The following is a 27,792-nucleotide window of genomic DNA, read 5'->3' as shown; positions in this document are numbered from 1 at the left end:
CCTTCATAAAGGATACCTCAGAGAGAAACTCATGCTTTCCATCCAGAACCGTCGATGCACCTGCTAAAATGATGGTATTACTGCACTGTGGAATGTTTGTGCGAATGTTTGGTATGGACTTCAAATTACATGACATCATCTCATATGGGATCATTACGTCACTTTACCATGAACGCTTACTTTTATGAGATTTCATTTTTTTGAAAACTTGCGTTTCCTTTGCTGTTCATTATGAGCTACAATTGTCAAAACATAAACCTGTCACTTTTATGTGCGCGTATTTCAAATCTGTAATTTATTTGTATTATGGGCCTTTGGCCTTTATACTGAATAAAATATCTGTCTGTCTATCTGTCTGTCTGTCTGTCTGTCTGTCTGTCTGTCTCTCTGTCTGTCTCTCTGTCTGTCTGTCTGTCTAAACATATCCATATCATATCCATATCAGAGAAGAGATATCAACGTATTGCTTGAGAAAATGGATTACAATATGTAAATTGCATGACATATATTCCACTCAAACATAACAACTAGGATATCCCAGTACTATAAAAACTGTTCAGCTAACAACTTACTGCCCCTCGTTTCGGTTATTAACTTCACTAATATAACGCTCCATGTTGGATGACCTAGGACACGACAGACACAGGACCACCACTGTCTACATGTGACATCTAATTGAGTGTGAGCTGGTTAGTTAAACAACTTAATTTTTATCTCCCAACTTAAGATCAACAAGCAAATGTAAAATGTTCAGTGGTATACCTATATCATGGTTGCGAGCTTACGTGTATGGATTTATCATTTAAATTATTAAAACACAATAAACAAGTTCTATGTTTGAACATTTCTTCTGTCCGTGAGATGTACTTTTAAATCAAAAATCAATTATATGTTTGTAAGATAATAATAATATAATATAGATCATTTGTAATGCGCTTGACTCCACAACACTAGGCCATGCTCTAAGCGCAAACACAAAGCAGTCAGTAGCGAAGAAAAAGAAATGTCTTTAGATGAGATTTGAAACTTGAGAGAGTTGGAGCAGATTTGATGTCTGTAGGGAGAGAGTTCCACAGGCAAGCTGCTGAATGTTTGAAGGATCTATGTCCGAAAGTTTTGAATTTATATGGAGGCACAACAAGAAGTGATTGATCGGCAGATCTGAGATTCCTCGGTGGGACGTAGGGTGAGACAAGGGCTTGGAGATAGAGTGGAGCAGTTCCATTTAGTGCTTGGTAAGTTAGAGTTAAAATCTTAAACTCTATTCTTTCCCTAATTCTCGACCAGTGGAGAGACTTCAATGCAGGCTGGATATGACCTGATAGTTTTGCACGCATGATAATCCTGGCAGCGGTGTTCTGCAGTTTCTGCAGTCTGTGATACTATTGATACACAATGAACCAACACTGAAATATCCACATTAAATGCACACTGTATGCGCCAATAGCTACAAATTCTAGTATTAAAGTGCATACAAGAAAACCGTGGTAACATGTCTTAATAGCATAAAACAAACAAACTTAATGTACAATGATTTACATTACAAATCCCCAGTTTTGCCCTAATGTTTAATCATCACTCGAACATTTATAAAACACCATGAATAATATTAAGACCTGACATACACAGGACTGCTACTGTCTACATCATGTCACATCTAATGGAGTGCGTACTGCAGTCAGTCAGACAGTCCTTGGGTGGGTGACCTGAGACCTGAATACACAGGACTGCTACTGTCTACATCATGTCATATCTAATGGAGTGCTTACTGCAGTCTGTCCGGCAGTCCTTGGGTTGGTGACCTGAGACCTGAATACACATGACTGCTACTGTCTACATCATGTCACGTCTAATGGAGTGCGTACTGCAGTCTGTCAGATAGTCCTTGGGTGGGTGACCTGAGACCTGAATACACAGGATTACGACTGTCTACATCATGTCATATCTAATGGAGTACGTACTGCAGTCAGTCAGACAGTCAGGTTGACTCCTTAGAGCTTCTAGGACTTCAGTCCTGCCCCACAACGAAGCACATGTGATATATGTGGTCTAACCTGAGGCAAGTGAGTTTGTTCAAAATTGTTTCTGTTCATCCAACAGAAAATGGGAACCCGGTTGGATTAGTCATGTGACTATTAACCTTCTAGCGCTTCACAAGCAGCTTGGGTTATCCCGGGTAATGATAATCAGATTGATCGTGCCCCTCCGTGGTGCGCAATTACACAATGTATTCAAATCCTAACATTAGATCAACAGACAAATATGAACTATTCTTATACTTGAGTTGTATGTTCAAGTCCAAATTCACTATTCAAGTTCCAAAATACATGTTTGTAACGTGTATTGCACACTGTGTGAAATAATACATATATATTCAAGTGTTAAAGTGCATACAATAAAACAGTGGCAACATGTCTTCATTACAATAACAAATCAATTTAAAGAGCTTGGATACCTTTGTTTGTGCGCATACCGTATGCGATCGGATGTGATAGTAGGAGCATGTATCTGTTAGTGTTTATGTTACGTAGTTATTTCCCTTTATCTTGCTTACAATCATACTTCATGACATTTTGGCCACACAAGCATTTATCCTGAGGTAAACCTGGGCAAGAGTTATCTCCCCTTATCAAATTTAATTTGGGAATCACAAATGTAAAACAATGGACTCACAAAATTATGTCTCTTAACCAGGCCCATCTGATACACTGCACAGAGTGTACAATGTGTGAATTACCCCTATTGAGGTACGTTCTATTTTCTTCTGGTCCTTGTAGATTTAATAATAAATTGATTACTCACATCTAACAAGTGAATATCTCTTAGAACCCTTGATAAAAGGGTTTTCATTACATTTTGTGTCTATGGCAACATCGTGTGCCTCACGTCTTCATATATCAGGCAACATCTTTCTCAGTCACTATGTTTTCTGTACATTTTCAGTCTGACACAATCAATCTGGCAAGCAGAATTTTAACATTGATTTTCATAGTACATACAAGTACATGCAAAATATTCATGGCATTTTCAGCTCTCAGTAACGTACCAACCCACTGTTGCTGTATGAAGTGTTGTGTCACCTGTATTTTACGGTACATTAACAACCGCTCCAGCCTCAAGTAATATATCAACACACTCCGTATATCTTATTACTCAAACATGTGGCGTGTCACCTGTGTTATTTTGTACATTGACATCAGTTCCAGCCTTCAGTAACACATGAACGCACTCCGTAGACCCCCGCTCTGTTGCTATATGAAGTGATGTGCCGATTGTGTTATTCTGTTCATGAACATTCGCTCCAGCCTTCAGTAACACATGAACGCACTCCGTAGATCCCCGCTCTGTTGCTATATGAAGTGGTGTGCCGCCTGTGTTATTCTGTACATGAACATTCGCTCCAGCCCTCAGTAACACATGAACGCACTCCGTAGATCCCCGCTCTGTTGCTCTATGAAGTGGTGTGCCGCCTTTGTTATTCTGTACATCAACCTTTGCTCCAGCCTTCAGTAACACATGAACACACTCTGTACATCCACGTCCTGCTGCTATATGAAGTGGTGTGTCATCAGAACTATTCCGCACATTAACATCAGCTCCAGCCTTCAGTAACCCATCAATCCACTCTGAAGAACCCTGTCCTGCTGCTCTATGAAGTGGTGTGTCACCAGTACTATTCCGCACATTAACATCAGCTCCAGCCTTCAGTAACTCACCAACCCACTCTTTAGATCCCCACAATGATGGTAGATGAAATGACATGTCCATATCTGTATCATCCTCTTCCTTAAGAGCAGCTAGACGCTTGAGTAACACATAACATTCTGTAGATCCTTGTCCTTCTGTTGTAGGAAGAGTTGTGTCATCTGCTGTATTCTGTACTTCAAAAACACCTTCACCAACCAGGACCACATAATTACACTCTGTAGATCCCCACACTGCTGCTGCTATATGAAGTGGTGTGTCGCCTGTATTATTTTGTACAATGACATTAGCTCCCGCCTTAAGTAACAAATTAACACACTCTGAAGAACCCCGTCCTGCTGCTTTATGAAGTGGCGTATCCCCTGTATAATTCTGTACATTGACATCAGCTCCAGCCTTCAGTAATACATCAACCCACTCTGCTGATCCCCACTTTGATAATATATGAAGCGGTGTGTCACCTGTATTATTCTGTACATTAACATCAGCAGTTTCAGCCTTCAGTATCACATAAAGACACTCTGCAGATCCCTTTTGGGGTGTGTCACCTGTTATATACTGTTTTTCCAGAAAGTGTCCAGCCTCCAATAACCCATGAACACATCTTGTAGACCCCCACTCTGTTGCTGCTTCATGAAGTGGTGTGTCACCTGTATTATTCTGTACATTAACACCAGCTCCAGCCTTCAGTAACACATCAACACACTTCGAAGAAATCCGTCCTGCTGCATTATGAAGTGCTGTGTCACCTCTTTTATTTTGTACATTAACAGTAGCCCCGACCTTCAGTAACACATCAACACACTTCGTAGATACGCATCCTATTGTGGCTCCATGAAGTGGTGTGTTACCTGTGTTATTTTGTACATTTACATTCGCCCCAGCCTTCAATAACACATCAACACACTCTGTAGATCCCCATATTGCCACTAGACATAGTGGTGTGTCACCTTCAATATTCTGCACATTAACACAAGCTCCAGCCTTCAGTAACACATCAACACAATTTGAATGTCGCATTATTGCTGCTTGATGAAGTGGTGTGTCACCTGTATTATTTTGTACATTAACATTCGCTCCAGCCTTCAGTAATACATCAACCCACTCTGCTGAGTCCCACACTGAATATATATGAAGTGGTGTGTCACCTGTGTTATTTTGTACATTAACATTCGCCCCAGCCTTCAGTAGCTCATTCACCTGCTCTGTAGATCCCTTTCTTCTTGCTAAATGGAGTGGTGTGTCACCTCTGTTATTCTGTGCATTTACATTCGCTCCAGCCTTCAGTAATACATCAAAACACTCTGTAGATCCACGCACTGTTGCTATATGAAGTGGTGTGTCACCTGTATCATTCTGTACAGAAACCCTCGCTCCTGCCTTCAGTAATACATCAACCAACTCTGCTGATCCCCACATTGATAATATATGAAGTGGTGTGTCACCTGTATTATTTTGTACATTTACATTTGCTCCAGCCTTCAGTAACACATTCCCCAACTTTTTAGATCTCCTTCTTGTTGCTAAATGGAGTGGTGTGTCACCTGTATCATTCTGTACAGAAACCCTCGCTCCTGCCTTCAGTAATACATCAACCAACTCTGCTGATCCCCACATTGATAATATATGAAGTGGTGTGTCACGTGTATTATTTTGTACATTTACATTCGCTCCAGCCTTCAGTAACACATCAACAAAATTTGAATATCTCCATCTTGCTGCTTCATGAAGTGGTGTGTCACCTGTATTATTCTGTACAGTAACATCAGCTCCAGCCTTCAGTAACACATCAACACAATTTGAATATCCCTCTATTGCTGCTTCATGAAGTGGTGTGCCGCCTGTGTTATTCTGTACATGAACATTCGCTCCAGCCTTCAGTAACACATTCCCCAACTCTTTAGATCTCCCTCTTGTTGCTAAATGGAGTGGTGTGTCACCTGTATTATTCTGTACCGTAGCATCAGCTCCAGCCTTCAGTAACACATCAACACAATTTGAATATCCCTTTATTGCTGCTTCATGAAGTGGTGTGCCGCCTGTGTTATTCTGTACATGAACATTCGCTCCAGCCTTCAGTAACACATCAACAAAATTTGAATATCTCCATCTTGCTGCTTCATGGAGTGGTGTGTCACCTGTATTATTCTGTACATTTACATTCGCTCCAGCCTTCAGTAACACATCAACAAAATTTGAATATCTCCATCTTGCTGCTTCATGAAGTGGTGTGTCACCTGTATTATTCTGTACATTTACATTCGCTCCAGCCTTCAGTAACACATCAAAAAAATTTGAATGTCTCCATCTTGCTGCTTCATGAAGTGGTGTGTCACCTGTATTATTCTGTACATTTACATTCGCTCCAGCCTTCAGTAACACATCAACACACTCTGTACATCCCCGTTTTGATGATGTATGAAGTGGTGTGTTACCTGTATTATCCTGTACATCAACCTTTGCCCCAGCCTTCAGTAACACATCAACGCACTTTTCCAATCTCCACACATCTGCTTGTGTTGCCCTATGAAGTGGTGTGTCACCTGTATTATTCAGTACATTAACATCAGCTCCAGCTTTCACTAATACGTCAACATAATTTGAATATCCCCGTATTGCTGCTCTATGGAGTGGTGTGTCACCTGTATTATTCTGTACATTAACAACAGCTTCAGCCTTCAGTAACACGTCCAAATTTTCTGACCATCCCACCTCTGCTGCTCTATGAAGTGGTGTGTCACCTGTATTATTTTGTACATTAACATCAGCTCCAGCCTTCAGTAACACATCAACACACTCTGAATATCCCCGTATTGCTGCTTCGTGAAGTGGTGTGTCACCTGTATGATTCTGTACTTTAACAAAAGCTCCAGCCTTCAGTAACACGTCCAAATTTTCTGACAATCCCCGCCCTGCTGCTCTATGAAGTGGTGTGCCACCTGTATTTTTCTGTACATTAACATCAGCTCCAGCCTTTAGTAACACCTCCATACTCTCTGTAGATCCCAGCTCTGCTGCTTTAAGAAGTGGAGTGTCTCCTGTAACATTTGAAGCTTGGTTCACATTGGCTCCTTTCTCCAGCAAATACGAGGCAACATTAGCGTTTTCTATGCATGAGCTCAGAAGAAGAGTACTTCCATCAGATGCCTTCATGTTCACAGTAGCACCCTTCTCAAACAACATCTTGACGACATTCATGTCCCCGACCGTACATGCTATGAACACAGCATAAGCGTCAACCTCTGCTCCTCTGTTTAAAAAGAACTGCAACATTTTCACGTTCCGACTCCGAACAGCAGCTCCTAGGCCTTTCTGGTTATCTATATCACAACCTCTGTTAACCAACAGTTTCACCACCTCTAAGTGACCTTCCTTTATCGCAAGGTATGTGGGGTGTATATATCGCCCATGATCCTTATTAATGTCCACACCTTTGTCAATCGCATGTTCCACGGCTGATGTAAGGCCATTTTCACAAAGATATGTAAACACACTAAAATCCCAATGGTCTCTTGCATTCAGATCAGGGTCAAGAGGCAAAATCTGATTGACAAACACACTGTCCCTGGTTTCTGCTGCTAACATAAGCGGCGTCTTCTTCATCTGACCGTATCTAACATTCACCTCAAGTTCCATGCGTCCACTGATGTATTTCAGTACACTGGTCGCAGCATTCGTGCACACACCCAGTAAAATGTTCCTTCTTTCGCTCTGGCTGAATGAGATATTTTCTTTCTCCATAAAATATTTGATGAGATGATGTGACTTGTTGCCGGAAAGTAATTCACAAAAAGCCTGTTTGGATGCGTTATCAGTTAGTTTCACGATATCAGTAACAGACATGCGACAGTGTGCCTTCAGGCAGTCCATTAGCAAGTCAACAAAGTCTGAATTACAAAATGCCTTGTGTGATAAAACATGCAACAAATTGCCAATTTCGACTTCAGTTGCAAATCGTCTTGCAAAATGTCGAGCATAACTCCATGAGATGTTTGCAACAAGATTTGTCTCCCCAGCAACCTTTTTCTCTCTTTCTCTGGAGGGTACAAGACAAAGTCGCTGATTTATAAATAACAAACTGCAATTTTCGATAACAAACTTCGACAGTTTTGTACTGAGAATAAAGGAAACAGAGTCATATATAGACGGGTGATCAAACATGTAAGTGTCATCTTCCTTCTTGAGGTAAGATCCAACCAAATCGTCAGCGGCTGCTATGCATTCATAACCGAGGCTATCATCCTCCTCCATTTCTTGTCCACTAATCTCTCCATCTCTTTTAATCATAGCCATGAACAGTGAACGCTGTCTCATATTTTGAAGACATTTATCCAAGGTATTTCTGAGGAAATCAAGTGGTGCTTGAAAAAACATTTGCATTTGAAGGTGAGTCCAATCCTTTTCATATGCTGTGGCAAACATTTTACATACATGGGGGAAGCCGTGCGGACAATCTGCCTCACATATCTGAGACACAACTGACTCCTCAAAGTCTATGTTGTTTGCTTCAGCATGAACACGCCATATTTTCCTTCGCTCATAAGAGTCTCTCTGTGAGGAAACTTCCACCACGTATTGGGGACTTGAAATGTAATCTGCCATCCTTCCCAAGTCTGCCAATGAGGATTTCAGCACATAGTCACGGCCTACGAGGATAATGATAGTTTTGTCTTTGTTTAGACTTGAGTTTTGTCACTGTGTTTGATCAACTTTTGGCCTCTCTGGAACCTTTTCAGCATATTTGTCAGGATGTTTCACATCCACGATAGGTCGTAGACTTGGTCTCCACTTAGCCCACTCAGCTGTGTCGAATTCCAAGTCACCAAATATGTCATCTAATAGAATGACAGGATTAGAGCAGGCCATTATGACCTCATTGAACTCTGCTGGTGACACCACTTGGTATACTTGTCTCCCCTGCTTGTCCTGGTCTTTGAGGGCCATGTAAGCTATTGTGGACTTCCCCTCTCCTGGTCTTCCTTTAATTGTCACCCATGTGGCTCCTCTGCCCAGCTTCTCTTTCACTTTCTTGAGGGCTTTTGTCTCCACCATGTCTTTAGTCCACGACTGTATCCTGGATGCCGTTCTTTCTTCGTAAATAAGGCATATGTAATATATTTAACTATACACAAATCTGTGTGATGTTAGATTTTAACATATTACTCCAAAATCCTTACCTTAATATGCGGCAAGTGAGTGAGTGAGCTAACAATTTCAGACATATTGTGAATAGAACCCTTTAAGACTTTGCGAAATCATATTATCGCGTTTAACTATGCATACAATCTGACTTAAAGTGAACAAATGTTAGATTTTGAAATATTATGCCCAAATTGGAAATTTTAATGTATGTCAAGAGAGTGAGCTAGAAATACTGTACTTGACAGGTTGTAAACTGTCTTGTTCTGTGGCGACAAAATCATTTTTCAACAGCAGAGTCAGGATTCCAGTAGATGAAAAATCTGTCAAATAACTCACTCCTGATCTTCTGTGCTGCAGTCAGTGGTACCTCCTCTTCATCCTGTTTGGTCGGAGTTGTACCGACATTCTGAGTTCCGCCAATGTTCAGATTCTCAGCGCCCTTCACTGTCACATCTCCAAACTGCTGCTGTACTTGTATAAGGTTGTACTGTGTGACTGTAACAGAGACCATTTGACTGAAGCTGTCCTAAGATGTGTTCCATATTTGAATTTCGTCCGTGATTCTGAAAACCTGTACATGAACTAACACTGTGTATGAGTTGTACATAGTTGTATGTTGTAAAAGTGTTTTTAATAAGCTATAATAGTAATAATGTTTTACATTAGCAGACTCCCCAGTTACGTTTGTTTATAAATAACTTAGATACTATTGTGATAGGGTCGCAAAGAATGTTCATTGAGAGTTGGGTGGACTATGACGTACAAACCCAGACGTATTTAGTGGCGAAAAGGTCAGGACATAGTGCTGGATGATTCGCTTTGGAGAACTTGTGTCACAATCCTGGCATGATGAGCACGTTATCATCTTGACAAATGCCTAACACATAACGAGATGCTTTCCCGATGTATTGACAACTACTGACCCGTCACAGCTTTTAATTTAACATGAGTACGCTATCATGAAAATATATCACTATAGACAACAATACAATATAAAATCGGGCTATAGATCACCAGCAACTGAAGGCTGATCACCATACTAGGGACCATAGGGACTGACAGTATTTTGGCTATCTCCGTGGATCCTAGCTGGATTTACACCATCCGCTGGTGATTGTAGTGAATTTTAGCCACTATTCAGAACAACGACTATTCTACGAATTTAAACTTTGTGGGTAGAAATTCACTTTGAAAGTTTTGGAATTAAGTTTCCTCCCAGGAGGACAATAATTTACGAAATCGAGTGAATGAGGGCAGCACTGTGTTCATTGAGAGTTGGGTGGACTATGACGTACAAACACAGGCGTATTTAGTGGCGGAGAGGTCAAGACATAGTGCTGGATATTTTGCTTTGGAGGAATTGTGTCACAATCCTGGCATGATGAGCAAATGCGTTATCATATTGACAAATGCCCAACACATTACAAGATGTGTTTCCCATAGTATTTACTTGTCATGCAGCAATAGACAATATGGAGGGCATTCCGGCCAGTCATTGTCATGCAACCCTATACCATTCTGGACCCACCCCAGAAACGATCACACTGTACGGAGCCGATAAGGACGTCATCATAACAAGCTGATAAGGGCGTCATCCTCTTGTTAAAAATACCTTATTAGATATCATAAAACAGTACTCACCTGTAGAAGAATCACTATTCGCTGGTACAACAGGCAACCCGGAGGTTTGTCTCTCTGATACAATAGATCCTGGTTTTCTGGGCAGAAGAGACGACGTAGAGGCTGGTGTCATGGCTGTTGTTCCCGGGACCTGTAGACTTGTTGTTTTCGGAATTACACAAGGTGTACTTGTGGAGGCTGGTGTCATGGCTGATGTTCCCGGAACCTGTAGACTTGTTGTTTTCTGTACAACACAAGCTGTACTTGTGGATACTGGTGTCAGGGCTGATGTTCCCGGAACCTGTAGACTTGTAGTTGCAGATAGCGGTCCTTGACTTTGATCAACTTCACAAGCTGAAGGATGGAGCTGCTCTTGTTGCTGAGGGGCTGATGCTATTTCTCCCTGTGGTTGCCGACAACATCCCACAGTGTGTTGTGGTAGTGACGTGGCATCTACGAACACACAGATTGCAATTAGGGGATATCCAAGGACAAGTAAATTAAATATTGTGATTTGCATTGATTTGAATTGATTTGCATTGTATGATGTGAAGTAGGGTTTGAATAGGCCCCTACTTGAAGTATGGGTTGATAACTGTGTTGTACCATGTGTCTCAACCTGGTGAATGATCTACACTGTTTACCAATTGTTTCAGGGGTTTTAACACTGTTCACCAATTGTTTCAGGGTTTTAACACTGTTCACCAATTGTTTAGGGTTTTAACACTGTTCAAATTGTTTCAGGGTTTTAACCCTGTTCACCAATTGTTTCAGGGTTTTAACACTGTTCATAAATTGTTCCAGGGTTTTGTTCACCAATTGTTTGGGGTTCATCCTAGAATAATAAACTCACACTTTACATCCTGACCCTTAAGCTTGTGGATTTCATTACTGAAGAACCCCAAATCACAGGCTACGACACATCAGCCTGATTGCGGTGGCCAACATCTATTGCTTGTTGATTAAACATTAGTGGATAGGATGTGACCCTTCAGGTTCCACATGACTTCATCTAATTGACTGGCCTTGGCGTTTGTTATTGGTGTCTACCAGGCTTTTGCTGAAAGGTTTCATCACTTTAATTCATAAACATATGCTCGGTCCAAATTTTACATTAATTGCATATTAAAGGGTTAGTTATACAACCCAACTGTTATGCCTCTTTTACTATTCAAACGTAACACCTCCTTGAGTGTAAAGAGAAGTAGTACCTCTCACAAAGGTATGTGTCCTATCCCCTTCTTCTTCGGCTGTGCGATCACTAAATTCGTCAGCACACTCGTCATCAACATTTCTATTTTCAGTATCCTCCATGCCTGCTCCTTCAGTTGCTGCTTGTGGGTTGCCCATGGCAGCACCTGCAGGTTCGATGTGTTCCCCGTCTGATGACGTGTCTCCATCACTGTGTGTTCTGCATCCTGCTGGTGTACTATCATCCGTATCACAATCATCCGTATCACAATCATCCGTATGTCCTTTACCTTCCTCCATCCCGCCTATATTTCGCACCCAAGCATTGTGTTCAAATTCAAAACTTGAAGCCTCCTTCCCTTTTCACCTGTCATTTACCAGTGTCTTTAATATGAAAACTCTTCATCCTATAACAGAAATACCTTAATATGTACAACGTACTAAACTTTGCCATTGGGTATCACAGTACCCAAATGAGAACTCTCTTTTCCCCTCTTCCTCTCTCCCCTCTTCAATCCCTCTTCTGTCTCTCTCTCTCTCTCTTCCTGCCTCTCCCTTCTTTCTCCATTCCTCTTTCTATCCCTGTTTCTCTCCCTCTTCAGTCCCCTCTTCCTCTCTCACCCCTCTTTACCAACCACTCTTTCTCTCCCTCCTCAATCCCTCTCCTATCTCTCTCTTCCTCCCTCTCCCCTTTCTCTCCCTGTCTCTCTCCTCTCTTCTGTCCCCTCTTCCTCTCTCACCCCTCTTTACCAACCACTCTTTCTCTCCCTCCTCAATCCCTCTCCTATCTCTCTCTTCCTCCCTCTCCCCTATTCCATGTCTCTTCTTCCCCTCACCTCCCCCTCTCTCCTCTTTCCCCTCCTCTATTCACCTCTGTTTGTGCATGGTTAATTAGCAAAACAGCGTTGAGAACATGGTCAGACCATGATTATGTTCTAAATATGTACATTGTGTGATGAAATTGAAACCTTTTTTCAATCACAATGAACATTACTGCCACATATCAACTGTAACAGCAACACTGTAACAAAACGAAAATAAAGGAAAAGAAAGGAGGAAGGCAGCTTCAGTGGTGTAGTGGTTAGCATGCTGGCCTCTCACGCCAAAGGCCCGGGTTCAAATCCCGGTGGAGACCCCAAAAATTTGTTACCTGGGTCTCATACTGTGTTGTGTCCCTGGGCAAGACACTTCGTCCACATTGCACTCAGTCCACCCAGCTATTTAAATGGGTACCTGGGAAGCAGATGTACGGACCCATGCGGTCGCGCGAAGCACTTCATAGCTGCTTTGAAAGTACAATTCCGTCAGGGTAATAATGTAACGTTGGAGAGCAGCAAAAAGTAGCATAATTATGTTTTAAAGATTAAAGAAAATGAGCAGCAGTGGGTTCGGGTGATCCTGGCACAGTCAGGCTGGTAAGGCTCATCATCAGCTCAGGGCCCTTGACCCCTCTACACTCAGCCCAGACAGCGAATGGGACCTCTCCCAGGAAACGTTGCCTAGTCGAACCCACCCAGAACTTTCCGGACAATATGTAGGCTCCCCAACACTGCAGCCTTCTGCATTACCCAGAGCGTCAGAAGGGTTGTGCTCCCGGTGCAGTACCCAGGAACTCTCCTGATATGCGCCAAGATATCAGGAGGTACCAAACCAAGGGCATCGAGAACAATGAGGAGCCTGAGACAGTGTATTTGGGATGCAAGCGAGACATTGCAAAGACGAGGTCCGCATACTTAGCATGCTTTTCCTGAATCTTGCCAATCACGTTGCTGTCAAAAGGGACAGAAAATTCATTGATATAAATAAATCCATTGGCTTTATCAAAAAGGACAAGATCAGGTTTGTTGGCTGGAATTCTTCTGAGGCTGTATATGGGCCTATGCCAAAGAAGCTTTCATGACGCCCTGGATATGTTCAGGGTCGTACCATGGGTGGACCTCGGAGAAGACGGTAGTAGAAGCAACGAGCCATGCAGTCATGTCGTTTAAGATATGCTGTTTGTGCCAAGGAAGGACATCCACTGACAAGGTGTTGGACAGTTTCTATAAATTAATTACACAGTCGGTATTTCATGTTAACATTTTCTTTAAGAATCACATTTAGGCGATTGCGAGTGGGTAGTGACTGGTCTTGAGCAGCAAACAGGAAGCCCTCAATTTCACAGCCGACTTCATCCAGGCGAAGGATTCGGTTCAATTGCTATTCTGTACGATAATACGAACAATGCTGGAAAACATGTAATCCGACTACTTGTTTGTCTGGTTTTGCGCATGATATTTCTCTATAAGCTAACGTTAGTCATGAGCTACAGTCTCCTCATGTTGAAATATGCTAGTTGATGTCATATACGTAGATCATGAAAAGGCGAGTTGTCCAATCACGGACGATCCAGTAGAATATGAAGTAATAGTATTTCTGGGGCGTTTTGACTCAAACTATTCCGATGCTACTTGTATCCAACACAAGCCGTTGGTGTGAGAACCACTATAAATACATGTGAACATGTGTATTTCACTTCTTGTGAATAAAGTCTATCTTTCAAAATTCTTCAGTAAAAATCTCTCTAACAAACCCGCACCTATCAAACTCATTTATCTACTTCCTCACATTGTTCCCACTTCGTAATCACATTCACCATCACATCGTGTACATTGAAATATACTCAGTCCCCGCCCTTCTTGAGGCACAGGCAAACTGTAGCGCAAATAGGGTTGCGCAACAAAGAGAAAGTGACCAGTATTCCTATGTGCGCGCGAAGCGAGCAAAGGTTGACAACGTACTTCCCTCGCTTCGGTTCGGAAAATATCTTTAATATCAATATAAAATATCGCCACCATCAAAGGTAGACACCCATTTCCTCACAGGGTTGAGCTCTCAGATTCCCAACCTCATATTTAATAATTACTCACATACAATATATTTAATTCAACATTTCAAGCACCACTCATGCCATGTCATATCGTTCTTCGCCTCCATTACCCTTGCCAGCTTCCGGTTGAATGGAGTGAAGGAACCTCTGTCAGCCTCTGCAGTATATTTATCTGGTACATATGTAGTGGGTTGATATTTATTCAAGTCTGAAAAAGTAACTTCAGCCAAATTCAATCTCAGCCTGTTTGTTTTTAGCATTCAATATTCCTTTTATGAATTGTGGTATAATACCATATTCTCCCTGTGTTCGGGACTAGGGATTCACTGCTGAGACATAATAAAAGCGACCAATACAATAAAGTTATCGACTACTAAGCTATGTATAATGATGCCATCACATAAGGAATTGTGACACAATAATATTTGCAATTTCATTCCTTTGACCAAATGCAAGTCGAAAAATGTGTCCAAATCTATTGATTCGGACAATATTAATCTCTGCATCAGAGTTTGCATTTACATTAATATGATGACGTAAACTATATAGATGCGTTTTCATGCAAAAGTTTATGGACCTTTATGTCAGCGGTTTCATACAAGGGCTGCATTGTTTTATACATCATAAACCTGGTTCCCATGCTTAACTATGGCATTATGTAAACACATTGAAATTCCCTGTTCATTTTGCAATCCGATCCAACCAAATTCCCGAACAATGCCTTGTTATATTTCAATATTCGTAACTTCCAACTGGTTGTTAAAATGGTAAATAATGTTTGTTGATAAGAAGTGTGTTGTCATAGTAACACACTGGTGACATGAAGGCATCATTAAGGATTTATAGTGAACCTTCCGCTCCGGTGGGGTTGGGGATGGTGAGGTGAGGTGGTAGTGGAGGGACAAGGCCACCCCTGGTCCCCCGCCTCTTATGCAGGTCAATTTCACATCTATCGCTTCATAGCGTTAGTCCCTCACAGTTGTAAAGTCCACACAGTCAAGCAGAATATGCTTGATGGTGAACACTTCATCACAAGAGACACACTCAGGAGGTCCATCTCCATCAGTTTTGAGCAGATAGTCACACGTAAATCGACTGTGGCCAATAAAATCATCTCATCACGTATTAACTGACAACTCAAATAGATAGAACCGATTGTTGGTTTCAGTTCAACTCTGTGTCCCACCTCTTTGCATAGGGTCCTGAGTATAACGTTTGTCAGGAGAATACAACAAAGTAATTGTTGTGAAAGCAATCTCTCAATCTCAGTTTCCTGTTGTCATTACGTCTTGTGGTTACTTCCGCGTGTATCAAAAGGAAACGAATTGTTCTGAACCCACAAAGATATTGCAATATAGTTTAAAGTTTCTCTTGTATGGTTAGTTTGAAACAAACATAAATTCGGTACATCTGTTTGCTGTGAAATATTTCTACTGGAAAGAAACATGAAATAACTTTCAAGGGTCTTTTCAGCAAAAATATTATTTAAGTATATGTACAATACATAAAGTACGGTAATATCAAATTCCCCGCGATGAAAGAGTTCATGAAAAAACTGTGCAAGTTGATTTTACAATGAACTGTAATCATTTCCTTGCTTATGGCTTTTTGGTATCTAAAGATGCATTCTTTATTGTGCCGCAACATACCTCGTTATAGCCCAAGCGTCGTCAGAAAACGTATGTCGGTGGTAATATATAATGCGTTGATATCACACACGTAGAATACTTAAAGAAGATTTTTCGAGTTCAATTCTACAAGTCCGACGAAGGACGAGGTAGTAACATGAATTCAGACTTGTTCTATTTCACTTGTACTAATATGTGAGAACGATTGTCAATATGTCAATACATGTAAAATATTGTAAGAACAATTCTATATGCATTGTTCCTTATTTTATCTCTTCTGTTGAATCTCGTCATTTGGTAATAAACGCGACCTAATCAACATCCTGTCAGTTATTCTTGACTTTGTTCCCACTCGATTGGTTTCTTTAACACAGTCACCTTCACTGCATTTATATTAAAATACCCTCAGTCTTAACACTTCTTGAGATTATCCAGACGTTTGATAGTGATTTAATGATAATTAGAAATAAGCATAAATTCGTCAACACTTACTTATTAGTCTGTATCATTGGGAAATGCGTGGACGAGCCCAAAGTCGAGACCATCTTCAATGCAGCCGGAAAACATGGTGGTGAACAGTCGGAAGTGGTGACGAAAGACCGTTTGCGACACAATATTCAAGTTCCCCATAGCGATGTCTAACCAAGGGCTCTCCTTGTGATAGCAGGGGAAACTTACTCCACAGCGCTAGTGTTAAATCCTTGTCCGAATCCTGTCGCTGGTTTCCGGCCCTTCACACTCTCCTACCCAGAGTTCCATGCTGTCTTGACTGAACTGGAGTGTGCCCGTCCAGGCAGCTGCACAGAGGAATAGCGTCTGAGACGTGTATACATCTGCACAAAGGTTATAAGCAACAGTCATAAATGACTGTATTGAAATTTAACGGAGGGATTTACTGAGAACACTCTTGAGTAACAACTTGTTTACGGAAAAGTGGTGAGATAAAAGTGTTCCGCTTTTCAATGAACCAGAAATAAGCAACACTTGCATACGTAATTCCAAAACATAAGTATTGGCAGACGTGTACCTCATGTCTCTTTCAGAATGAAAACAATACACCAACATATAGAGTTGAGCTGACAACCACTATTGTCAATTCAATTCAGTTCTTTATTGTATGAAAGGCCATGGGCCCATATACAAGGAGATACATCTTAACAATGGCATATATAATCAACTTTCTAACTAATCAATTCTTTTCTTATCAAAAATGCATTGTAAATAAATAAGGCTACTTTGTGTTGTTTTGGAGGTTCTTTGCAGGAAAGTAAGGAAGACAATAGTTTAACATTGATTTGAGATAAAGACAGTTGCGGTAGATACTTATTTCTTACATTTTCATATACAGGACAAATAAACATAAAATTGAATTCATCTTCAATACTGTAATAGAATGGACATAACCCTTGGGAGTTTTTCCATAGAAACATATCTTCCACGGTTAATTCATAAATCATTAAAGCCTAATCTGAAACGTATAAAAGCATTGCGAACATTTCTGTAGCGAAGTTGAGCAAGATAACACTCTGGCTCAAACAACGACTTAATTGACGATATGAATCATATCTAGAACTTTCATTAATAGTTGAATGCCATTCCTTCTTAAACATACCAATAGCCCGCATAGTAAATCGGTAATTGACTCACTGCCTGACACGCTGACTGGCCGAAAGTAGTAAATCGGTAACTGACTCACTGCCTGATACGCTAACTGGCTGACTGTAGTAAATCGGTAGCTGACTCACTGTCTGACACGCTGACTGGCCGACCGTAGTAAATCGGTAATTGACTCACTGCCTTACACGCTGACTGGCTTACCGTTGGTATGTCCAAGCCAAGTATGTGGACGCTGACCACTGATGTGAAATGTGTTGATTCGTTTAATAAATTCACTCAATAAAACTGTGTCATTCCAACGTGGGACAAAGCGGTCCCCCATGTTGGATGACCAATACAGGACTACCACTGTCTACATGTCACATCTAATTTCAGTGGGAGTCCTTCATTATATTATATCATGGATACGGGCTTATGTGTATGCATTTATCATTTCAAGTATTAAAAAGTTGTATATTTGAACATTCCTTCTGTGCGTGATCTTTACTTTCAAAGCAAAATACCCTGTTCAAGGGCTCTGGCCCAAAGCACATGCTTGTAAGCTATCCACAATGTACCTGGAATATACATCTTAAAGGCACACTGTGTGCAACATAACAAACTCATCCGAGTATTAAAGCACATACAAGAAAACCGCGGTAACATATATCAACATGTCTTCATTAAAAAGTAATCTCATTAAATGTACAATGATTTACATTACAAATAATCATTTTTACCCTAATCTTTACCAACACTGAAACATTTATAAAACAACATGTATAATACTAAGACCTGAATATACAGGACTACTACTGTCTACACCATGTCACATCTAATTGAGTTTGTGCTGCAGTCTGTTAGACACTCCTTGGATGGGTGACCGTGTCTGGCAGCTTGACTCTTGAGAGTTTCTAGGACTTCAGTCCTGCCCCACAACGAAGCACATGTGATATATGTGGTCTCTCCTTAGACCAGTGAGATTGTTCAAATTGCCTCTGTTCACCCAGCAAACAATGGGTACCCGATGGGATGAGTCATGTTATTATTAATCTTCCAGCGCTTCAGAAGCAGCTTGGGTTATCCAGGGTAATAATAATCAGGTTAATTGTGCCCCTCCGTAAAACTGCCCTGAGTATTATCATTACTACAAAGAACAAACTATTCACACAAATGTGACATGTTCAGTGTTATTCTCACAATATATTATGTAATGGATACAGCCTTGCATAAAGTTAATTATCTTTCCAATGCTAAAACTCCTGGTTTTGTATACCTGAACATTTATTTTATACTTAAATTGTACGTTCAAGTCAAAATTTACTATTCAAGTCCCAAAATACAGGCTTGTAGCATGATATTAGTTCACGATGTACAACACTTATATAAACATCTCAAATGCACACTGTGTGCAATAATACCCACATATTCTAGTATTAAAATACATGCAATAACACCTTGGCAACGTGTCTTCATCACAATAACAAATCAATTTAATGTACAAGAACTCACATTAAAAATACACAGTTTCCATCCTAATGTTTATCCACTCAAGCCAACATGAACAATACTTAAACACAATCATTATATTATTATAATTATACCTTTAAACAACGGAAGCTGACCATTTGTGACACTACATTCGCCACCACGCTGAAAATGATCAACAACCATTCCATGTACACATGATTACAGTCTGACCTTTAACTTACAATAAAACAATTTCTGGTCAACTTGAACCGGCTAACTTTGCGAGCACAGGAAGCCACACACAGGAAGCTAAACACATCAACCCTCAGGTCCGCACCAACTGTCACCTACTTGAACATATCTGTACACGCATAAGAATACGTCATGGTGATACAAATGACAGCATTACATACTTAAAATTGTGGTCGGTTTTAATGACTGGATGGAGGTGCTTTTAACAAACATAACACCTTACACTATTTCATCCAATCACAGCTGTCACATGTCTCTTCAGTTACGGCCCGACTCAGCGAGCAAGCGATTCTGCTCTTAGTAGAAGTAGTGCATAGACTGCACCCTCCATTCACGACTTGTGTGATTACGTCATAAACGAAAGTGGCGGAGAGGTTTCACAACCCAACCCACCCTTTCAACAGATGGTATATAAAGTGGCGTGTCACCTTTATTATTCTGTACATTAACATCAGCTCCAGCCTCTAGTAACATATCAATCATATCTGATGAACCACATCTTACTGCTTCATGCAGTGGCGTGTCACCTGTATTATTCTGTACATTAAGATCAGCTCCAGCCTCTAGTAACATATCAATCATATCTGATGATTGATTTCTTACTGCTTCATGCAGTGGCGTGTCACCTGTATTATTCTGTACATTAAGATCAGCTCCAGCCTCCAGTAACGCATGACCCTTATCTGAAAAATCCCATCTTGCTGCTTCATGAAGTGGCGTGTCACCTTTATTATTCTTTGCTTTAACGTCAGCTCCAGGCTTCAGTAACACACCAATATATGCTGCAGATGCACACGTTGTTGCTGTATGAAGTGGCGTGTCACCTGTATTATTCTGTTTATTAACATCAGCTCCATGCTTCAGTAACAAATCAGCACACTCTGCAGTTTCCCTCCATGTTGATATATGAAGCGGTGTGTCACCTGTTTTTTTCTGTACATTAACATCTGCTCCAGCCTTCAGTAGCACATCAACACAGTCTGCAGATTGCCACAGTGTTGATATATGAAGTGCCGTTGCACCCGTTTCATCCTGTACATTAACATCAGCTCCAGCCTTCAGTAACACACTAAGACACTCTGCAGATCCCTGGAGTGATGATATATAAAGTGGTGTGTATCCGAAATTATTCTGTGCATTAACATCAGCTCCAGCCTTCAGTAACACATCAAAACGCTCTGCAGCTTGCCATCCTACTGCTGCTTCATGAAGTGGAGTGTCTCCTGTAACATTTGAAGCTTCGTTCACATTGGCTCCTTTCTTCAGCAAATATGAGACAACATTAGGGTGTCCATTGCATGAGCTCAGAAGAGGAGTACTTCCATCAGATGTCTTCATGTCCACAGTAGCACCCTTCTCAAACAACATCTTGACGACATTCAGGCCCCCAAACTTACATGCTTTGCACACGTCAAAAGCGTCAACCTCTGCTCCTCTGTTGAGAAAGAACCGCACCATTTTCTCGTTCGGAATAGCATATCTTAGACATTGTTGGCTATCTATATCACAACCTCTGTTAACTAACACTTTCACCACCTCAAAGTGACCGTTCTTTATGGCACGGTATATGGGGTGAAGCCCAGGAGAATTATTTACGTCCACACCCTTGTCAATCACATGTTCCACCGCCGATGTGAGCCCATTTTCACAAAGATATGTAAACACACTAGTGTGCCCATGGTCTTTGGTATATAGATCAGGGTCAAGAGACAAAATCTGATTGACAAACACACTGTCCCTGGTTTTTGCTGCTAACATAAGCGGCGTCTTCTTCATCTGACCGTATCTAGCATTTACTTCAAGTTTCATATGTCCACTGATGTATTTCAGTACACCGCACGCAGCATTCGTGCACACACCCAGTAAAATGTCCCTTCTTTCACTCTTGCTGAACGAGATACTTTCTTTCTCCATAATATATTTGATGAGATGGTGTGACTTGTTGCCGGAAAGCAATTCACAAAAAGACTGGTTGGATGAATTATCAGTTAGTTTCACGATATCAGTAACAGACATGCGACGGTGTGTCTTCAGGCAGTCCATTAGCAAGTCAACAAAGTCTGTATTACAAAATGCCTGGTGTGATAAAACATGCAACAAGTTGCCCATTTCGACTTCAGTTGCAAATCTTCTTGCTAAATGTCCAGCATAAGTCCATGAGATGTTTGCAACAAGATTTGTTTCCCCAGCAATGGTTTGCTCTCTTTCTCTGGAGGCTACAAGACGAAGTCGCTGATTTATAAATAATAAACTACAATTTTCGATAACAAACTTCGACAGTTTTGTACTGAGAATAAAGGAAACACTGTCATATATAGCCGGATGATCAAACATGTAAGTGTCATCTTCCTTCTTGAGGTAAGATCCAACCAAATCATCAGCAGCTTCTATGCATTCATATCCCATACTATCATCCTCTTCAAGCTCCTGTCCACTAATCTCTCCATCTCTTTTAATCATAGCCATGAACAGTGAACGCTTTGTCATATCTTGAAGACATTTATCCAAGGTCATTCTGAGGAAATCAAGTGGTGCTTGAAAAAACATTTGCATTTGAAGGTGAGTCCAATCCTTTTCATATGCTGTGGCAAACATTTTACAGACATGGGGGAAGCCGTGTGGACAATCTGCATGACATATCTGCGACACAATTGACTCTTCAAAGTCTATATTGTTTGCTTCAGCATGAACACGCCATATTTTCCTTCGCTCAAAAGAGCCTCTCTCTGAGGAAACTTCCACTACGTACTGGGGACTGGAAATGTAATCTGCCATCCTTCCCAAGTCTGCCAATGAGGATTTCAGCACGTAGTCACGGCCTACGAGGATAATGATAGTTTTGTCTTTGTTTGGATCATCTCTTAGCCTCTCTGGAACCACTTCAGCATATTTGTCAGGGTCTTTTACATCCACAATAGGTCGGAGACTTGGTCTCCACTTAGCCCACTCAGCTGTGTCGAATTCCAAATCACCAAATATGTCATCTAACAGAATGACAGGATTAGAGCAGGCCATTATGACCTCATTGAACTCTTCTGGTGACACCACTTGGTATACTTGTCTCCCCTGACTGTACTGGTCTTTGAGAGCCATGTAAGCTAATGTGGACTTCCCCTCTCCTGGTCTTCCTTTAATTGTCACCCATGTGGCTTCTCCGTCCAGCTTCTCTTTCACTTTCTTGAAGGCTTTTGTCTCCACCATGTCTTTAGTCCACGACTGTATCCTGGATGCCGTCCTTTCTGTGGAAACAAGGCACATTTAACACATTTAACTATGCATAAAAATTGAGTAAATGTGAACAAACGTTAGATTTTGACAAGTTACACCTTGATTGAAAATTGTAATATTTGTCAAGAGAGTGAGAGAGAAGTATTATATTACTATCTTGACAGCTTGCAAAATGTCCTGTGGCAACAAAATCTTTTTTCAACAGTCAGGATTAATCGTACACTTCCAGCAGATGAACAATCTAACAGTCTGTCAAATAACTCACTCCTGATCTTCTGTGGTGCAGTCAGTGGTTTCTCCTCTTCATCCTGTTTGGTCGGAGCTGTACCGACATTCTGGGTTCCGCCAATGTTCAGATTCTGAGCGCCCTTCACTGTCACATCTCCAAACTGCTGCTGTACTTGTATAAGGTTGTACTGTGTGACTGTAACAGAAACCATTTGACTGAAGTTGTCATAAGATGTGTTCCACATTTGAATTGCGTTCGTTCTGAAAACTTGTACATGAACTAAGACTGTGTATGAGTTGTACACAGTTGTGTGCTATAGTAGTGGTTTTAATGAGCAATAATAGTAATAATGTTTCTATATTAGGTGACTACCTAGTTTCGTCTGTTCATAAATGGCTGAGATAACATGGAACAGAGCTTGACATACATTTGTGATAGGGTCACTGAGATGGAGGGCAGCACTGTGTTCATTGAGAGTTGAGACTATGACGTACAAACCCAGGCGTATTTAGTGGCGGAAAGGTCAGGACATAGTGCTGGATGTGTTGCTTTGGAGGACTTGTGTCACAATCCTGGCATGATGAGCACATTATCATCTTCACAAATGCCCAACACATTACCAGATGCTTCCCGATGGTATTGACAAGTACTGACCTGTCACTCTGCAATAGACAATATTGGGGGCATTTCGGCCAGTCATTGTCATGCAACCCAATACCATTCTGGACCCACCTCAGAAACGATCACACTGGAGGAAGGTACCGTCCATAACAAGGCGATAAGAACGTCTCGGTCATGCAAGTCGAGAGTGATTCCACACAAAACATGAAATCAGGCAAATGTCAGCCAACCCAGTACTGACGTTCCCTGTATCACTGACGGTTCTAATTAAAATGAGTTGTGGAATGATCTTTATAAGTGTAAATGCTTAATGAACAACTGTACAGACAAGTAAATGCTAACTGCACGGAAAAGAAAATGGTCACTGCGCCGATAAGAAAATGCTAACTGTACGGACAAGTGAATGCTAACTGTAAGGACAGGCAGATGCTAACTGTACGGACAAGTAAATGCTAACTGTAAGGACAAGTAATTGCTAACTGTACGGACTAGTAAATGCTAACTTCACGGACTAATAGATGCTAACTGTGCGGACAACTAAATGCTAATTGTATTGAGAAGTAAATGTTAACTGTACGGACAAGTAAATGCTAACTCTATGAAAAAGTAAATGGTAACTGTTCGAATAAGTAAATGCTAACTGTTCGGGCAGGTAAATGTTAACTGCACGGACAAGTAAATGCTAACTGTACGAATAAGTAAATGCTAACTGTTCGGGCAGGTAAATGTTAACTGCACGGACAAGTAAATGCTAACTGTACGGACAAGTAAATGCTAACTGTAATTACAATATCTGAATGGCACTTTGCAAACAAGTCGGCCTTCGTTCTTATGTGTTTATTTGTTGTTGTTTTCTTCCTTTTTCAACGCATACTCAGTATTATTCGAGCTAAATGACGTCGATCCATAAGTCATCAAGTCTGGAACAGACACTCCATGGACATTGACCTCGCTTTTGGGATACGATGACACGTGTGAATCAAATAAGCAAGAAAAAGGGGCGATAGAGTAGCGTTGTGGCTAACGCATTCACTAGTCACGCCGAAGATTCGGTTTCGATCTCCCCAATGGGTAGAACCCCGTCACCCATTACTGGTGTCCTCCGCCGATATATTGCTGGGCGATATCGCTAATAGTGACGTAAAACCATATTCACACAATTTTCTCGTTCTCGTTACATAAATCCTTTGTTTTCATGCCCAGGCACATGCATATGTTACTGGAGTCCCACCTTTTAACAAACCACCTCTTTTGAAAATATCTTGTTGAAGGTATTCCATAACTAAACCTAATTTATCGTGTCACAACACTCACCTGTAGAACTGTTCAAGATACCTGAAGTAGATATAACAGTACTCACCTGTAGAAGAACCACTAGTCACTGGTACAACAGGCAACCCGGAGGACTGTCTCTCTGATACAATAGATCCTGGTATTCTGGGTAGAAGAGACGATGTGGAGGCTGGTGCCAGGGCTCTTGTTCCCGGGACCTGTCGACTTGTTGTTTTTGGAACAGCACAAGTGGTAGTTGTGGACGCTGATGCCATGGCTGTTGTTCCCGGGACCTGTAGACTTGTTGTTTTCGGAACAAGATAACTTGTACTTGTTGACGCCTGTGTCAGGGATGATGTTCCCGGGACCTGCAGACTTGTTGTTTTCGGAACAACAGAAGCTGTACTTGTGGATACTGGTGTCAGAGATGTTGTTCCCGGAACCTGTAGAAGTGTATTTACAGATAGCGGTCCGTGACTTTGATCAACTTCACCAGCTGAAGGTTGGAGCGGCTCTCGTTGATGAGGTGCTGATGCTATTTCTCGCTGTGGTGCTAGTGACGTGGTATCTACGAAGTAAATAAACATGTTAAAGGACCAATGACATAAACAAACGCCGTTGAAATACTTTATTATGATGACATGTAATCGATAAACAATATGGTTTGAATTTGTGGATAAAAAACATTACAATGCTTGTCAGGATAGTAACTCTCAGGTTTCCCAGAACACAAACAAATGTGATATGTATACTACCATTGTTAAAATGACATGTATTAGATAATAGAACATAGTTTGAATTTGTGGAATATAAACATCACAGGAACAGTCGGGTGGGGTGGGGGTTGGGGGGTGTGTAACTTTCAGGTTTCGTCTGTTTTTTATCATCACTGACCACATTACAGACTGTCCATGAATTGATTATGAAGTCTTGACAACAGCCATAACAACGTGTAACGTGTTCTAGAGTTTTTGAGTACAAAAAGGCATCAACATGTCCTGGATTCATCACCTACTGGGACTCCAAACCTCAAAGCAACTCTACATTTTGAAGCTTAACACAACATACAGGTAAGTTAACTACAGGTAACCAATTATTTTGTACAAAGGCATCACAGTGTCCTGGATTCACCACACCTACTGGGAGTCCAAACCTCAAAGCAGCTCTACATTTTGAAGCTTAACACAACATACAGGTAAGTTAACTACAGGTAACCAATTATTTTGTACAAAGGCATCACAGTGTCCTGGATTCACCACACCTACTGGGAGTCCAAACCTCAAAGCAGCTCTACATTTTGAAGCCTAACACAACATACAGGTAAGTTAACTACAGGTAACCAATTATTTTGTACAAAGGCATCACAGTGTCCTGGATTCACCACACCTACTGGGAGTCGAAACCTCAGAGCAACTCTACATTTTGAAGCTTAACACAACTTGAGGTAAGTTAACTACAGGTAACCAATTATTTTGTACAATAACAGTGTCCTGGATTCACCACACCTACTGGGACTCCAAACCTCAAAGCAACTCTACATTTTGAAGCTTAACACAACATACAGGTAAGTTAACTACAGGTAACCAATTATTTTGTACAAAGGCATCAAAATGTCCTGGATTCATCCACACCTACTGGGACTCCAAACCTCAAAGCAACTCTACATTTTGAAGCTTAACACAACACACAGGTAAGTTAACTACAGGTAACCAATTATTTTGTACAAAGGCATCAAAATGTCCTGGATTCATCCACACCTACTGGGACTCCAAACCTCAAAGCAACTCTACATTTTGAAGCTTAACACAACATACAGGTAAGTTAACTACAGGTAACCAATTATTTTGTACAAAGGCATCAAAATGTCCTGGATTCATCCACACCTACTGGGACTCCAAACCTCAAAGCAGCTCGACATTTTGAAGCTTAACACAACATACAGGTAAGTTAACTACAGGTAACCAATTATTTTGTACAAAGGCATCAAAATGTCCTGGATTCACCACACCTACTGGGAGTCCAAACCTCAAAGCATCTCTACATTTTGAAGCTTAACACAACATACAGGTAAGTTAACTGCAGGTAACCAATTATTTTGTACAAAGGCATCAAAGCGTCAACACTCGTTGATTAAAGTTAAAATATCCTCTGCAAATCTCGGATATTTGTAACTTTATCAACTCGTATTGATATAACTGATATCAGAAGACACTTGGGTGAGATTCTCTATGTCTAGAGGCTAAGTAATAATAATAATAATAGGCCATTTATATAGCGCCTTTCCACGTCACAGGGATATGCTCAAAGCGCTTCCTGAGCTCAAGTTAAAACTATATACAGTTGGCAGGTACGGATGATTGGAAGTCACTTGTAGCGAAGAAATAGATGAGTCTTTAGTCGTGTTTTGAATGTACTTAGGGAAGGAGATGATTTTAACTCGATAGGGAGAGAGTTCCACAGAGAAGCTGCTGCATATGAAAAGGTCCTTGAGCCAAATGATTTGAGATTGTAGCTCGGGACAGCAAGTAACAGTTGTTGTGATGAGCGCAGGGTTCTTTCTGGAGAGTAATGTGTCAGAAGGTCTTGAAGGTAGGAAGGTCCTGAGTTGTAGAAAGACTGGTAGGTGAGGCAGAGAATCTTGAAATCAATCCTTTCACGAATACGGAGCCAGTGTAGAGAGTTTAGGATGGGAGAGATGTGACAGCGAGGACTGGTGAGAGTGATGATGCGTGCAGATTTGTTCTGGATTTTCTGAAGACGATGGAGTTGAGAGGAAGAGATGCCAAACAGTAAACTGTTGCAGTAATCCAGGCGGGATAAAATCAGTGTCCGCACAAGGGTGGCAGTGGCTTCTTTTTGTTAGGACTTTGCGGATGCTGCCGATGTTCTTCAGATGGTAGTGGCAGGTCTTTACTAGATGATTTATTTGCTTGTCCATGCTGAGGTTTGAGTCCAAAAGAACGCCAAGG

General features: G+C 41.1%; 2 protein-coding genes and 1 non-coding gene across 3 annotated transcripts in view; 1 reads left to right on the top strand and 2 right to left on the bottom strand.

Annotated features, from left to right (window-relative positions):
• Positions 1-8,307, bottom strand: part of LOC124263589 (serine/threonine-protein phosphatase 6 regulatory ankyrin repeat subunit C-like) — a 33,312-nt gene extending 25,005 nt beyond the window's left edge. Inside the window, exons 1-3 of the mRNA XM_046698241.1 lie at positions 8,169-8,307; positions 6,617-7,592; positions 3,174-3,451 (exon numbers count right to left, since the gene is read on the bottom strand). Coding sequence (XP_046554197.1) covers positions 3,174-3,451; positions 6,617-7,592; positions 8,169-8,307 — 1,393 coding nt within the window. The remainder of the gene's footprint in view (positions 1-3,173; positions 3,452-6,616; positions 7,593-8,168) is intronic.
• Positions 8,308-8,397: 90 nt separating this feature from the next.
• On the bottom strand, positions 8,398-9,358 carry LOC124263587. Its single transcript, XM_046698240.1, has 2 exons — positions 9,184-9,358; positions 8,398-8,795 (listed from the first exon to the last, which is right to left on the bottom strand). Exons 1-2 carry the CDS (start codon positions 9,356-9,358, stop codon positions 8,398-8,400), a joined length of 573 nt encoding a protein of 190 aa, XP_046554196.1.
• A 3,363-nt stretch (positions 9,359-12,721) lies between these two features.
• Trnae-cuc lies at positions 12,722-12,793 on the top strand. Its single transcript has one exon. It is a non-coding gene; the product is annotated as a tRNA-Glu (tRNA).
• The last annotated feature ends 14,999 nt before the right edge of the window (positions 12,794-27,792 follow it).

The sequence above is a fragment of the Haliotis rubra genome, unplaced genomic scaffold (genome assembly GCF_003918875.1).
Source record: "Haliotis rubra isolate DU_JTF1 unplaced genomic scaffold, ASM391887v1 Scf89, whole genome shotgun sequence".
In the NCBI taxonomy this organism is placed as follows: domain Eukaryota; kingdom Metazoa; phylum Mollusca; class Gastropoda; order Lepetellida; family Haliotidae; genus Haliotis; species Haliotis rubra.
The sequence above is the reverse complement of the archived record's forward strand: the minus strand, read 5'-3'. Positions and strand labels throughout refer to the sequence as shown.